Raw genomic sequence first — 12420 nt, forward strand, 5'->3', positions numbered from 1 at the left:
TGCAGTGCACAGCCTTTTTTGGATCCTCATGGCGGGGGCAGGGGGTGTGGAATAGCAGCTATAAAAAACATTTTGGGAACATAGGATTAATCTGAATATGGACCATATCGTAAATGACTTGGAATTGATTTTCTGGGGTTGTAAGAATGCTGTCGTGGTTATATAGGCACATCCTTATGCTTAATACATGCCGAAGTATTTAGGAGGGAAGTATTCTGACATGGGAAGCTCATTTTCAATTAGCAATATAAGTGTAGAATTGATAACTTTAAGTAAAAGTACAGATATGAACATTTTTGAAAATAAAGTTAGAGACAATATAATATGCAATTTTCCTCTTAGACCAGAACTTCCAGTGAAATTCTGGGAATTATTATCCAAAATCCTAACCTGAATGTGGGCTGACATCACTGGAATTCCCCTACCACTAGTTTGGCTTTATCCTGAAGGCAATGACTTGTAGATCAGCTAGAAGGATCTATCTATGATTTTTTTTTTTGATGAAAGCAAATCTAGTGGTTTCTTGGTAGCAAATAAGAGAAGCAACTCTTAATCAGGTCTGTGCTGTGCCATAAACCTAGCAAAGATTTTGTCTGTCGGAATGAGTACATTCCATAAAGGGGATCTCTTTTCTTTTAAACTTATGACCTAGTTTCTTCCTATTTGTGTTTTAATCAGGTGTTCCGGTGCCTTCCCAATGATGAAGTAAACAATTTAATTCAACTCAGAGACTTTATAACCAAGCCCATCTTGGCAAGGGAAGATCCCATTAGAGCTGAGGAAGAACTGAAGAAGATCCGCGGGTTCTTAGTGCAATTCCCCTTTTATTTCCTGTCTGAAGAAAACCTACTGCCTTCCGTTGGAACCAAAGAAGCCATAGTGCCCACAGAGGTTTGGACTTAAGGGTGATACTCGTTTGCAGCTCAAGGACTTCCACCTTGAAAAGCGCACTGCACACAGTGACTTCAGGGAGATCCTCAGAGCCGCAGCCAGCCCCAGTGCACGCTGGGATCCACCCCATGCACCCCCTGGATTGGCCAGGCAGGGCTGTGGTCCTACTGATAGAAGGACGCTGAACATCAGGTGGGCTTTCTAACTCCTCCTGCTTATCCCTGTGAAAAAGGGACTGTATTCTTACTGGGAACACATGCTCAACAGCGAATTCCACGGTGTGCACCAAAATGCATTTCCTTTGCTAACAGAACTTCACCTGTGCCTGTGATTGAGGCTGCCAGAAATTGTCGAAACCTCCTTATTCTTCTCTGACCCTCATGAATGCAGCTGATGACTGTTGTACCCGCCCTCACTTCATAGTACATACACACACGGTTTAAGATATTGTTTATTACTGGAAGATGTTGCAGTGCTGCTTCCAGGTTCTTTAAAGTAACGAGGATACCCCTGCCCATCTGGTCCTGAAGTAGGAGTGTTCACCCAAGCAAGGATGTGGTCCTTATCCCCGTTCAGTGACTGAAAGGACAGGGTAGACATTATGTATACAGCTGCCCATGTTAGGTGCTTCTGATAACATCAGCACTATAGATCTTAACACCACAGAGCAATAGGAAGGAATTAAAGTTGGTTATTGAGGCAGAGATTTTACTTTGCCTCCAAAGGCAATGACAAGACATGGTCTTTTGATAGGATCCACCCGATCAAATTTGAAAACACATGAAGGCTATTTCATTACACAGCAGCTGATGAAACTCAGAGACAAAGAACGCAGCCTTCAGAAGCCTGCAAGGTGGCCGTGGGGATCGGATCCAGACAAGAAAAGAAGATTCCTTATAGTCCTGGAAAATTCCTATCATCCTTAGCTGCGGGATTGATTGAAATTTGAGTTTCTACATTTGAAAACCAAACCAGTGAATGCAATTTGTCTTTCAAGAGAACCAAAGTCTTCCTAACTCCTACGAAATTAATAAGTAGAAGGCTAACCTTATTTGACATTCAGCTCTCAGCTATGTTACCTTCTTTAAGAAAAATTGATTGCAAAATACTTGCTATTTAACTTGTATCATTAAATATGCATGAACATTCCAGCAGGCTTCCAAAGAGGTTAGAATCTTCATTAATTCACATTGTCCTAGTCTACTAATTGTTCTGGAAACCCATTTTTCCTTTTTGAATAGTCACGTTCCCTTTGGTGCACCCTAGCTCTAATGTTACTCAACAGAACTCTTCTTCCAGCCTGAATTGCTGATGTGCGTTCCCAAAAGGCCTGTGCCCATAAAACATGATGCAGGTGCATTGATCACACGTGTATGGATTCCTGGGACAGAACCTCATTGGAGTCGTTCTTTAAAAAAAAGCGAGGACCCAATCTTTGTTTTCATGGAGTTAGGAAGAGGTTAAACAGGAGTACAAAGTCAATAATCCAGGCGAGTAGGAGAGAATGTCACACTCAGGAGAGGATTTCACACCTAGAGAACATTTCACAAATGAGGTGGGACTATGCTTTAGGAATAAATAATTTCTCAGATGGCTGAAGGTGGTAAAACAACTTCATTCTATAGCAGCTGTAAATAATACGTTTGCTATTTATGAAGTTTAGATTGGCATTTAAAGCATTGAGTGGACGCGGAATACTGAAGGATTACTAATAGTTTACTTTTAAATATTTTTTAAACTATAGAACAGGCAACACACTGGCTTTTGATTTTGTGCAAAATGCTCTCCTAACACCATGAAAAATAAAAGCCTAAAATGTCCCCTTCTCTTAAAAAAAAAAATCACTTAGTCCAGCCTCTCCCCATTTTATAGATGACAAAACTGAGGCCCAGATTGGTTGAAGGATGCACTTGAGTTCACCCACCTGAGAGATGGTAGAGGCAGGACTAGTGAAATTGCTGTGGTGCATTCCTAGCCTCTCTCTCGATGTCATCACTGTCCACAAGTGAGGAGAGGCAATAAACAGATTTCAGTCAGGATATCTCTAAGCTGCTTTGAACACTGTGATATCATGTACTTAAGTGTTTATCTGTCTTCCCCTGTTTGAATGTAAGCTCCCTGGGGCAGGGACTTCGCTGTGTTTTGTTCATAGTGTATCCTCAGAGCTTGGAACAGTACTGGGCACATTGGAGGTGCTCAGTAACTGGTGGGTGAATAAACGAGGTGGAGGAGAGAGCTAATGAAATGACAAACTTACGGTGTCTCAGGCAAGAAATCTTACTGTTGGTTTCTGGGGCCAGTTTCCTTTCTACTGCACCTTCTGAAAGGCAAGATGTTCTTCTGCAAAGAGAGAGGTTACCAGCTTTACTTGGGTGGATTTTCTGGAAGATTCCATGCAATAATGGCCAATTTGCAACAGCAGCTTACATAGAGCAGCATTCTGCAAGTCACGTGGGGTGTGGACACGAGGTGTACTGCATGGCCTAATTAGCCATCATTCTGACACCACTATTACCTAATAATAGAAGTTCAAATAGTTTATCTTCAACATTGCAATATCTGATATCAACTTTAAAATACAAATGATTCAAAGCCTTGAAAAGCTATTATGAATCTGCTCCACATTTTTTTTTTTTTTAAAGATTTTATTTTATTTTCGACAGAGATAGAGACAGCCAGCGAGAGAGGGAACGCAAGCAGGGGGAGTGGGAGAGGAAGAAGCAGGCTCATAGCAAAGTAGCCTGATGTGGGGCTCGATCCCAGATCGCCGAGATCACGCCCTGAGCCGAAGGCAGACGCTCAACCGCTGTGCCACCCAGGCGCCCCTGCTCCACATTTGAACTCAACTGTAATCTTCTGAAATGCCTATAAATGCTGTACCCAATACTCTGATAATCTCTGTAAAAATTTTTATTTTCAAGAAGGGAAAATTCTATGATTATACAAAAGGACTGGCAGGAAGTCGAATAGCCACTCAAACTGTCCGGACTGTCCAAGCTCAGTCGTTGGAGGGTACTGAACACAACAGGTCTGGTGCAAGCATTTGCTGGGTATCAAGTGTCCACTCGGTGACTCGCCCTTCCTTGGGATGCTCTTAATTCTCACCTCTAAGGCATCACGCAGAGGCTCGGAGAGGCGGTTGCTAGATAATTGAGTGGCATATCGTAAAACAAAATATTGGTTTTCTTTTAGTAGCACCTTTGGAAGAAAACTTCATCTGTTGGTCAAAAACGTGAGCAGTTCATCTCTTGTGTGCTAACTTGGGAAGTTGTGATGTATCATGAACGAATCGTCTCCCCGGTGAAAACAGCAGGCGAAGAAGCCTTCCTGCAGCCGTCAGACTAGAGGCAGACCCGGTCTGCACGCTCTTCAAGAAGAATCTCCCCGTCCTCCTGCAGCTCCACACCCCTTACTCCTTCGGCCTCTGTCCCCAGGCAGGGCACCTCCTTATTATGTAAACCATTCTAGAGGACAAGAAGAGGCTTTCTGAAAAGACAAAATGAGGCCTCTACAACAAATCTTCAGCCTCACTTCCCTTTTAAGTGACTGACAAAATATTATTATTTTTTACCAGAGGTAATCGTCTCATGAACATCCCTGATCTGATACGGCACTTGAGCGTTTTCTGATGTCTGTCACCCTCTACGGCAGGGGCAGAGAGGGTCCTTCACGTCTCCTCATCCCTCTCTACTCTGTTGTATAAAATGAGCAAAGGCTAAAGGACTTTAAGTGTGCTTAGGAATACATTTTTATTTCCCTGGAAGATCCTTGGAGGCCAATTACTACTGGCAGTTTGGAGGTTTCAAATGGATGGGCCTTGAGAAATTCTTGAATCTAGAAAGCACTAGAAAAAGAATTCATCAGCATCTCTCAGAAAGTTGCAGGCGAAAAGTCAGTGGATTCGAATTATTTTTAGGGGGGTGGCTAGGTACCATGAAATGATTCCAGACGGCATTTAATTCACATGTGAGATAGCACTGACTTTGACTTGAGATTAGAAGCTTTCATTAAAGGAACCAAATGTTTTATGACTAAATTTCTTATAGGTTATTTTATTTTTCCTTTATACTATCTTTAATTTTGAACTTAAGAACAGTAATCAAACATACGATACATGAAAATTTGTCATGCTAATAAGCATTTGGAGGTTATAAAGTCAGAGACTAGGATGGCAGTCCAGCCAAGGTGCAGGCTCACTTCCTCTTTGCCCAAGCAACTATAGTTGTTCACTTTACTCTTGATAAATGCACGTAAGTGAACGTCACTGTAATTCTGCACACTAGGAAATAGGACATCCTGTCCTCCTGATGTAGATCTACTTGGATTCTTCACACAAAATAGTCTGGGCCAAAGGTACTGATATTCTCCTAAACCACTCTAAAACGTCATGCCAAAGTATTGCAGTTGAAGCATGTGTCACTGATGCACACACACACAAAATACTTGACAAGGAACATCCATTCAGAATATTTCAATAATCTGGACAGAACCCAGGCTCCTAGCCTCACCTCTGTCGCAGCACTTGGCACACCAAGGCTGGGCCTCCTGTTTTTGTAAATAAAGTTTTATTTGAACACAGCCACGTCCATTCATTTCCATGCATTCATGACCAAATGATCTACAAATCCTAAAATATTCACTATCTTTAAGAAAAACCTACTGGTCCTCCCTCTAGAGGGAGCAGAGAATGTCCAGACAGAGTCCCTCAACCAAACAGAGTTGGGTGAGTTCTAATCTCTTCCCTAACAAGGTTTTCAAGTCTCCCTATCCCAGAGCCCAACATTCTACAATGGATTTATTTGAAGAACAAAGTCAGGTCCTTTTAGGAATAAAATCACGTGGTTTTGGTTCTGGAAAGACATGTTGCAGCTAAAGCAGGCTTCTCCCAGCTGAGCACTCATTGGCATACATTGACAATGTTTGTAACTAAAGTGTTAAAAAATGAGGATGGACAGGCTGAAGGGTTTGAATACAAACATTCAATACATTCTGAATACAAAATGAGAACTGTGAACTCAGGAAGACTCAGTTTCCCGTGAACTTTCCATCTGTGAAGCATTGGAAATGATCCATGTATCCATTCTCCGCCTCACAATCAATGCTCTCTGTGCCTGGTTCCTTAACCGCTTTTTTTAAATGTAAATATTCATTCGTTAAATCATTAAAAGTATGAAATCAGCAGTGTCCCTTTATTTGAAAACCAGATTCCTTGTTCTGCACCGGTGTCTTGAGAGCCAGAGCGCTGCATGTCTGAGCTTGAGACGGAACAGTGTGTCTGTGGAGCCCCCGCCCACACCCCAGTCGTGGGCCCCCACGAAGGTAGCTTCAGATCTCAGCGTCCTCTGCTTCTCCCAGGCCTCTGACCCGTGAGGTGTGATGCTAGAGTGAGGTGCTGGATTTCTTTGAAAAGACTGAGACAGCTTGCAGTCAGCACGTACTGAGGAAGGCCAGTGAGGGTGCTGGGGTGCATCGGTGAATGAGTCAGAGCAGGTGGGCCTTCCTGGTGCCCACATTCTAGTGAATTGAGAGTGCAAAGTTACTGCCATTCTCAAACTAAGAAAGTGCCTGAAATAGGAGGCATTTGGGTGCAAGTAGGGGAATTACTAAGCTGGAGAAAACAGCAAAGACTAGGGTGAAATAGAATAAATGTCAGTCTTCGAGGACACCAGAGTAGAAACCAGGAAACAACCATATTACTACTACCCATAACAGTAATAGCTATCATGAGTGACTTTGTTGGCCAGGACGTCTTCTAAGCACTTGACATGTTTGAGCTCATTCAACAGCTCTGGAGATACATGCTCAGGAATGGTCATGGCCCTGAGACTGTCCTTTACTCCCTCTTCGAGACTCCGGGGGCTTACATACAACACCCAGGTATAAGAGGGATAGGTGTGGGGCTGAACAGCAGACCCCAGTGGGAAAAGCATGGGCTTCAGCATTCAAGAGAGCGCACCCCAAAGCTCCACCCTGCCACTTGTTAGCTGTGGGACTCTGCCAGCAAATAATCCTCTCAGAGGTCTTCAAATGTGGTAATAGAGCCTCACTCGTGAAGGCCAATGAGACAGGTAGGTAAAAGCAAAACACCACACACACAGTAGGTGTTTCTATCAAGCCACAGCAGATGCCTTTCATCTACTCTCTGAACGTGAGGCAAGCCATCTTGAATAGAGAGGACAACACACCCCATGCCCACACCCATGGTCTGGACTTCTTTCTCACTTCCAGAAAGCAATAAAATGATAGTGATTTCTGGATGGTGACTAGATTTTCTTGGGGGTCATTTTATAATGTGTAAAAATGTTGAATCACTATGATGTATATCTGAAAGTAAAAGGATATTGTATGTCAACTTTACTTCAATTCAAAAAATAACTAAAATAAAATAAAAATAATAATTTCCAAGTGGAGGTTCTAAGCTGGAGGGAGGGCAGAGAGAGGTGTCTAAGGGGTGGAAATAAAAGGTGGTTTTCTCCAAATTCCTATTATGCTTACATTGTTGGTCTCCTACACTACAGAAATAACCCAAAAGTCATAGACTGATGCCCCACAGGCCAAAGAGAGAGTGTGGATTTCTTAAATTCGTTTCCACTTTTATTCGGAGAATGATAGTCTTGATTATTCTAAGTCTTGCTATCATCTGAGGCAGAGGTTATAAGTTCAAGGTTCACAGGCGGCATCAAGCTCAGAGGCATATTTATTTGGACCATATAATGTTTAATATTGTGAGTTAGTTGCTGAATATAAAAATTGAGAGATTTCACATGTTTTGATTTCTGACTTTTATGCAAAATCAGAATGTCTAGGAACAATGGGACACATGGCATTAATTCCTGTTGGAGCTGAACAGCTGTCCCTTTAAGATAAGGCATGTGCAGTCCCCCCCATTCCCTACTGTTAAACCAGGCGGGGCTTATGACTTGTTTTGACCAATAGAACATGGCGGCAATGACACTGTACAACTTTCAAACCTACGCCCCAGGAAGACTGCAGTGTCCACTCTTACCCTCCTGAAATGCTCTCACCAAGCGAGGATGAGAGACGAAGACAAGAGAGAGGACCAGATGACAGCCAGCACCAACTACCTGACTAGGTGTGAGGCCCTGCTAGCTCACCCTGGCCCAGTCGAACTGCCACCGAAACCAACAGAAGGACCGCCCAGCTGAGCCCGGCCCAAATGGCTGACCCACAGAATTATAAGCAAATGGAGCAGTCGCTGTCATAAGCCCCTAAGTTCTGCGATGGCTTGTGACACAGCAGTAGACAATTGATAGAGTCTAGCTTCAGGGTATTCCGTTTTTCCTTTTTCACACTCTAGCTGCTCTGTGGCCTGCTGCCAGCTGGTTTCCAGCCCCTCCCCCTAAACTGGCCTACCTCTGGTCCATTCACACCTTTTACGAATAACAACATTCCTACAGAAAGTGCCTCGTGATAAATAGGCAGCCTGATGTGTTTTCAGGAACTTAACATACACAGCTCAGCAGCGCCCAACTCAAGAAAGGGAAGCCCCCTTCCCTCCCCTCCCCTTCCAGTCACTACCAACTCCCTGACTTCTTGAAGCACAGGTTCCTTTTGCCTATTTTTGTACCTCTGCTGGCTTTTTCAACAAAGACATGTTCAGTGTTTCTCTCACTAGGCCTGACGCTTTCCTTGGCTTGCAGGTGACTGGCCACTCTTTAAAATCATGGCGGCTCCCCTTCCTCCATTTCACAACGCCAGGCTCCGGCCCGAGCCCCCGGGTCTCCTCACGCTGCGCGACGCTCAGGCGATCCCACCACCCCACCACCGGCGGCAGCTTCCCCGCCAGCAGTGTGCTCACCTGCAGTCCGTTTCCTTAGAACTCACTCTCAGGAAGCACCTGAGGAGAAGGGGGTAAAGCAGGATGGGGACAGGCAAAGCCAATCACGAGTAGATTAAAGAGGGAGTTCCCACTGAAGGCAGCAGGGCCGGATCTTGCTTAGACCCCTGAAGGCCTGGGAGGCTGCCGTCCTTATCCACAAGCTTCCATTTCTCATTGGTTGAACCTTGCCCTCGGCAGTGCCACATCCCGGGCATTTCTGGAACTTCCCCGCAGACAGGTCCGGCAAGCTGCTGTGTGTCAGAGAGAGCCGGTGGAGAAGCAGCATAGAAGCCCACGAGGCAAAGCTGCAACGAGGGGAACCGCAACTGCGGCTGCCACAGAGCTCAGAGGCATGCAGCAGGCAGAGAGGGTGAGGCATCAACAGCGCCCTGATTTTTAAAAGTTCCTGATTTTTAGAAGACTGACAGAACAAACAGGCCGACTAAAGGGAGAAAAGAAGCCACATCAGGTAGGAAGTACGGAGACGTGGTTTGGGGGAGAAAGGGGTCATGGGTGTTGCGGAGGGGAGGGACTGTGGTTTCAGAGAAAGGCAGGAAGTGGGGGGGAGCACACAGGAGCACAGGCCTCTAATTTTTCAGGATGGCGTCATTTTTATACTTTTTAGAGGCATGTAACTGCCCCGAAGGCAGGCAGTCTCTAACTTTTTTAATACTCTGCATTTGGCTTATCACCATGCAGAGCACATTGTTCAGATTATGTGAAAAATGGATTGAAATGTTGTCGTCTCTACCCTCTTCCCCCAAGTCTATCTATACTCAGATATGTGGGATGCTTTGGGCCAATCCAGAAAGTGCAGAGGAGAACCCAAAGAAATGAGTTGTTTTTATGTTAGAGTGCTGCAATAAGAATTGGATTTCTAAATTTTTCTTTAGTATTTGTTAAGTCTCAATCACTTTTTAAAAATATAAAATATACAGTACGTGCCCTCCTTAATGTACTGCATGGTGCACTGGGTGTTATACTCAAGTAATGAATCATGGAACTTTACATCAAAAACTAGGGATGTACTGAATGGTGACTAACATAATATAATAAAAATTATTTAAAAAATAAAAATATAAAATATAGTTAAAGCTGTCATAATGGAATTTTTAAACATTGGGTCAAAATCTCATTTGAAAGATCATGGAAAATTAAAATTCAATAGTTTTCCCCATGATATTAGACTATTCACTTGCTGGACAGTTGCCCAAAGGGCTTAGTTCAGAACCGCACCAGATAACTCAGTAGGCAAACACTTGGTTATTTGTGAAAAACAACAGAAGGAGTACTTTTGAAACGTCTTTTAAAATAAACACATATTTCCGGAGCCTTTTTTCATAACCCTTCTTCCTTTTTAAGAAACTTACATTACAATGCATTCCTTAGATAAAGACACAGGGACCCCAAAGTGAAGTGAAAATCCGGAAGTTCTTGACTTACTTACGTCACCTTCCCTTCACTAAGCTAATTAACCGCTTTTCTGTGTAGAATAACCCAGCTCTATCACAGACTCCTCTTTGTTTTGAAACTGGTCTGAGGGGACACTGGATGCAAATCCTTTTTTTTTTATCACGTCTTCATATGCCCTCTCTTTTTAAAGTCTGGGTTTTTGGAGAAGGGAGATAAGATGGCAGCATAGTAAGAAAACCCTAGGCTTCTCTCATCCCATAGTTATCAACTAGATAACTTTCAAATCATCCTAAATACCCCAGAAATCGGAAGACTGGCAGAACAAACTGACCAACTAAAAGGAGAAAAGAAGTCACATCAGGTAGGAAGTACGGAGACAGGGTTTGGGGGAGAAATGGATCCCGGTGCTGTGGAGGGGAGGAAGCTGTAGTTTCAGAGAAGGGCAGGAAAGAGAGAGAGAGCACACCGGCGAGTACACAAGAATGTTTCCCCAAAGCTGTTGGCTGGGAAAATGAGAGGGGCTGATTTTTGTGAGTACTTGCAAGCAGCAGGGCTCAAAGACTGGAGTTTTAGAGGTGCATGGGCTTGGCTGGGATAGAGCCCTGACCTGGCACTGACCTCCTCAGGCAGAGAAGGCAGGTAAACAACCCCAGGGCAGACAGCATGGAAACAGTGATCTGAGGAAAACCTGGGGCACACTGAGGGGAGAGGATTCACTCTTCCTAGAGTAGCCTTTATGGAGACGCCTCTCCACCTCTCCCGGGACAAAGGAACTGGTGGCACCATTTCCCTCCCCTGTCCCTCAGCATAGGTGCAGAGCCACCTGCTAAGGGCAGCTCAGCCCCACACTGGCTGCCTGCCCTGCGTGCTTCAAATCCCACACCCCTGCACTCTGGTGCAACTGCCCTTCTCACTCAAGCTTGCCTCGCCTCAGCTCCTGTGTGGTGGGCCCCTGACCCAGAAGACCAACAGAAACCTGCCCACACTATGTCTCCTGACCAGAGAGTTCTGCAAAATTTCATTTCTAGTGGAAGTAGTATCAGATCTCATGTAACAAGCAGACCAGAACACACCTAGGTAAAACCAGTCACCCTCTACCCAAGGACCAAACACTGCCCACTACACGCAAGGAGAGCCTTTGCAGATGATTGGCTTGAAGGACAGAGCAGCCAAAACACAGCAGCAGAGTGCACGCAGCACACATTAGAGACACTTCTGAAGCACCAGGCCCTGGACACTATATAATCTCTTCTTCATAAAGCCATTACTCCCAGGATCAGGAAACGTAACAGCCTTTTCTAACGCACAGAAGACTGAGGCTTAGACAAAATGCCAAGATGGAGGAATTCATCCCAAATGAAACAACAAGATAAGGCCATGGCTAGAGATCTAAGCAAAACAGATATAAGTAATGTGCCTGATGGAGAATTTAAAATAATAATCAGAAGGATACTCACTGGGCTTGAGAAAAGAATGGAAGACTTCACGGAGACCCTTGTCACAGAAATAACAGAATTTTCAAAGAATCAGAAATGCAAAATATGAGAATTGAGATTGGAAACAGGCTTGATGCAATGAACACAAGGCTGGAAGAAGAACAAATAAGGGATATAGAAGACAAAATAATGGAAAATAAGGAAACTGAACAAAAGAGAAAAAGAAGAATTATGGAACACAAGAATAGACTTAGGGAACTCAGTGACTCCATCAAATGTAATAACATTCATATTGTAGGAGTCTCAGAAGAAGAGGAGAGAAGAGAAGGCAGAAAATTTGAGGAAATAATAGCTGAAAACTTCCCTAATCTGGGGAAGGAAACAGACCTACACATCCAGGAGGCACAGAGAACTCCCATCAAAATCAACAAAAGCAGGCCAACACAAAGACATTATCGTAATTAAATTTGCAAAATATAGTGATAAAGAAAATATCTTAAAAGCAGCAAGACCAAAGAAATCCCTAACTTACAAGGGAAGACCCATAAGCCTAGCTGCAGATCTCTCCACAGAAACCTGGCAAGCCAGAAGAAAGTGGCATTATATATTCAACGTGCTGAATGGGAAAAATCTTCAGCCAAGAATACTCTATCCAGCAAGGCTATCATTCAATTTAGAAGCAGAGATAAAAAGTTTCCCAGACAAACAAAAACTAAAGGAGTTTGTGACCACGAAATGAGCCCTGCAAGAAATATTAAAGGAGACCTTTTGAGTGGAAAGGAAAAATCAAAAGTAACGAAGACAAGAAAGGAACAGAGAAAATCTCCAGAAACAATGACA

At 43.8% G+C, this 12420-nt stretch overlaps 1 protein-coding gene and 2 long non-coding RNA genes across 9 annotated transcripts in view; 2 read left to right on the plus strand and 1 right to left on the minus strand.

Moving 5' to 3' along the window:
- Positions 1 to 7070, plus strand: part of PLD1 (phospholipase D1) — a 196112-nt gene extending 189042 nt beyond the window's left edge. For 4 of the 6 annotated variants that reach the window (XM_034662905.1, XM_034662912.1, XM_034662889.1 and 1 more), the window contains one exon: positions 679 to 7070. In XM_034662905.1, the coding sequence (XP_034518796.1) occupies positions 679 to 903 (225 nt within the window). In that variant the 3' untranslated portion in view covers positions 904 to 7070. The remainder of the gene's footprint in view (positions 1 to 678) is intronic. The other 2 variants (XM_019802112.2, XM_019802114.2) reach the window with 1 other exon arrangement.
- Positions 1 to 8847, minus strand: part of LOC117802725 — a 50618-nt gene extending 41771 nt beyond the window's left edge. For both annotated transcript variants that reach the window (XR_004626222.1, XR_004626223.1), the window contains exons 1-2: positions 8711 to 8847; positions 3149 to 3231 (exon numbers count right to left, since the gene is read on the minus strand). This is a non-coding gene — a long non-coding RNA (uncharacterized LOC117802725). The remainder of the gene's footprint in view (positions 1 to 3148; positions 3232 to 8710) is intronic.
- A 308-nt stretch (positions 8848 to 9155) lies between these two features.
- Positions 9156 to 12420, plus strand: part of LOC117802726 — a 48583-nt gene continuing 45318 nt past the window's right edge. Inside the window, exon 1 of the long non-coding RNA XR_004626224.1 lies at positions 9156 to 9200. This is a non-coding gene — a long non-coding RNA (uncharacterized LOC117802726). The remainder of the gene's footprint in view (positions 9201 to 12420) is intronic.

The sequence above is a fragment of the Ailuropoda melanoleuca genome, chromosome 1 (assembly GCF_002007445.2).
Source record: "Ailuropoda melanoleuca isolate Jingjing chromosome 1, ASM200744v2, whole genome shotgun sequence".
NCBI lineage: Eukaryota > Metazoa > Chordata > Mammalia > Carnivora > Ursidae > Ailuropoda > Ailuropoda melanoleuca.